Below are 3,327 nucleotides of genomic sequence, written 5' to 3'. Positions count from 1 at the left end.
TATGATGCATCCACGCCCCCCCCCCCCGATTGCCTGCTACTGTGCAGTCGCGTGGTTATGACACAATCGTTAGCCTATTTTTACAAAAATGGCTTCTTCTGGGCCATGACGTGAGCTACAAGGTAACGGAGCCTGTTATACATGGTCGTGTTTCTTTAGAAATAAACAATGTACAAATAGAGTCTTTAAATGCTTCAGATGTCGAGATATTCACGGTCAAAGTGGAGCCAAAATAAATGGGAGTCAATGGGATGCTAACGGCTAGTGATGGCTTGTTAGCCTCAGAATCTCCCCGTAGGAGGTACGCTTTCTGGATGCTCGCTTATTACCCCCTTTGGCAAAAGGCCTTGTTCTGGATCAGGACTGTGGAACTCAGCTTCTCTAAGGGCCAGATTGGAAAATGAATGCACGTCAAGGGACAGACAGCGGTTTTCTATTAAAAGCTGGTGTGACCGGGCCTGCACAGACAGGAATACAAAACCAAAAAATATGGCAACACAACTTTAAAAGATAATGTCACAACTACACTTTTTGTACATACGCAACATTATTTGAATCTGTACAACAGAATAGATCATTCATTTATTCAATATCCCCTCCACCCCCCCTTTATCACACTTTCATGGGCAACTTTTTAAACCCATTTTACCGAAACGCCACACACACACAGACGGGCGTTTTAAAGGAGTTACAATCCAGCCGGCGTTGGTCCGTGTCTGCGTCTCCGTCCGCCGCCGCCGCTGCTCCTACTTCCTGTTTCCTACTTCCTGTTTGTCAGCGTGTGCAAGTCATTACATCCCGCATCATGTGTGTGTTGAGCAGTACATACAGTACGTACGTGTGTGTCTTATGTACATGTGGGAGGGTTAGAAGAAAGAGAAAAGAGGAGTGGGTTGGGGGGGGGGTGCATGTGTGCAGATTGACATACATCACTGTCTTAAGGCTTCTTTTTCTTTTTTTACAAGATGTCTCTATGTTTGGTCTGGTCGGGGGTGAAGTGGACTCTACTGATGCGGCTGGAGAAAGTACTCAAAGACGGCAGGGGGTGGGGGTGGGGGGCTGAAGGGGGGTGGGGGGGGGTAGTGGGGGGGTGAAGAGGGAGGAAAGGGTTTTCCTCTTTCTTTTCTTCAGACTCTCTCGGTGTCGCTCGGTCTCCGAGTTAATAGTTATTATGGATGATCCCTGGTGGCAGAGACAAGTCAAGCCATCACACATGTGAGGAAGGACACACACACCCACCGAAAGACCCCCCGAGGACACACAGAGGGACACAGAGTGGGGGACAACAAAGCTACATTTGCTACTTATTGTAAAATACTGATCAACTGAAATAGCCATTCACATTATACGGTAGAAAATGTATAGGCAAAAAGTAGATTTGTTTTTCTTTTCCCTCCTTCTAAAGGGTCCTCGTCCCCCTTAAAGACCTGATAACGGCTTTTTATCTAGGCATGCACAGCTACCGCTCCTTAAGGTTGTTCCTGTGTCCTGTTGCCGGCCGCCATCTTTGTTTTGTCTTTGCCGGGGGGGCATTTAGAGTCATTGGGCGGGGGCTGGCTGGGCCTGCTGCCGGGGGCATGCTTGGCGGGGGAGCTAGGCGCGGCGGGGGCACCGGGGGAGAGGGACGAGTGGATCTTCTCGTCTGAAAAAAGCTGTTTAATTACGTCAAAGAAGTTACTCAACGGGCTGCCTACACAGACGGGAAGAAAAGAAAACACAGAGAGAGAGAGAGAGAGAGAACAAACAACAGATGAGCAATGGGTTAACATGAGGAGAAGAGGAGGTGATGGAGGGATGAGAGGAGGAGTGGAGCCGGAGGAAAGGAGACTCTTGGGGGGGGAGGTTTCTCAGACCGGAGGGGACGTAAGAAGGAGCCAGAACAGCTGAGGTAATGTCCCCGTTTTTTGTTTTTTAAAGGCTGAGATATTAGTATTTATGTCTTATTATGTTGTTTATATCCATGTCAGGGTTGGCTTCAGAGTCTCAGTTCCCCCCCCCCCCCCCCCGTAGGACTGGAGAGCTAACGGGGGCATCGGTAGACCGTCCCCCATTCAGGGACCCCGTGCTGGAGAGCAGGAGGCATGGGAACGAGGCGTGGTTTACGTCAAATGTTAATAAATTAGCAGATTGTCATTGTTACAGGAGACAGTAAAACGGAACTGATAACGGACCAAAACCCAGAAGACTGGGGTCCACTTGGAGTTTCAACAGACTTTCTTTTATGTCGCTTGTTATTTACATTTTTTGAAAGACATTATCAAAACTAATAAAAATGAATGAAAAGTCCTTTGTCCTGTGTTTGTCTGTGTGCGTGTCTGTTTCTGCATGTGTTGTTGTGTCTCCCCCCCCCCCGTCTTTCCTCTCTATGGTTTTTATGGTGTCAGGATTTTTCATGTTTCATGTCATAAGTTTCCGATAATATCTTTAAGCCAAATAAGTTGCTAATAACTGAAAATGCTTGTGTGTTTATGGTGCTTTCCTAACCAGTTAAAACACTTGGTGAAAGAAATTTACTTATTATACTTTTATATCTATAAAAATATGAGTTTACCGTTTTTTCTAAGGTCTCGGACTCGCTAGTGTTTGGTCTCGGACTGGCCTCGGTCTCGGCCACTGGTCTTGCCAAATATGGCTTCTGGTCTGGACCGAGTCCAGGTGTCTTTATTATGTTGATAATAATATTGGAGGGAAAGTGAAACCCAAAATGATTGTCTTGATACTGTCATGCATGAGACCTTTATTCTGTCCTGGACTCAAACCTCTTTGGACTCGGTCTTGACTTGGACTCCACTAGTCCTGGTCTTGGACTTGTCTTGGACTCGACTAAGGTTTGTTTGGCAGTTTGTGTAGTTTCCGGGACTACAGATGTTCTCTGTGCGACCGTCTTCCAGAAGCTCCCGCTAACTCTCCGTGGAATCAGCGTCCATCACAACATCCACCACCCACCCGTTAAGACACAGGGCTCTAGGTCATGAGTGATTAAAACATGCAACAACGCAGCACAGAACACACATTAATACACAATCACGGGTCACTGCCAAGGTCAGTCCAACCCTGTGTTTCGCTTCGGTGATGTAACATCCCCCCCCCACGTGTGTTGGCTTGCTGATAGTAATAAATCCGACTGGTTGTGATGTAACTTACCATCCTTCCTCTCCAACAACACAGGGACGTGTGCATTTCTGATATTTTGCTCTGGTGATTTTTAAATATGGAAAGTGGGACAGTGTCAAGCATTACCATGCATAGGGTTACTGAGGTCAGATAAAAGACACACACACACACACACACACACACAGACACACACAGACACACACACACACACAC

The 3,327-nt window shown here is 47.0% G+C and overlaps 1 protein-coding gene across 1 annotated transcript in view; it reads right to left on the bottom strand.

Moving 5' to 3' along the window:
- Nucleotides 1-1,079: 1,079 nt before the first annotated feature.
- The window catches only part of LOC116689200 (serine/threonine-protein kinase BRSK2), a gene marked incomplete in the record, with an annotated part of 273,622 nt that continues 271,374 nt past the window's right edge, over nucleotides 1,080-3,327 (bottom strand). The window contains 1 exon segment of the mRNA XM_032515617.1: nucleotides 1,080-1,690. Coding sequence (XP_032371508.1) covers nucleotides 1,675-1,690 — 16 coding nt within the window.

Source organism: Etheostoma spectabile, chromosome 1 (genome assembly GCF_008692095.1).
Source record: "Etheostoma spectabile isolate EspeVRDwgs_2016 chromosome 1, UIUC_Espe_1.0, whole genome shotgun sequence".
Lineage (NCBI taxonomy): Eukaryota > Metazoa > Chordata > Actinopteri > Perciformes > Percidae > Etheostoma > Etheostoma spectabile.
The sequence above is the reverse complement of the archived record's forward strand: the minus strand, read 5'-3'. Positions and strand labels throughout refer to the sequence as shown.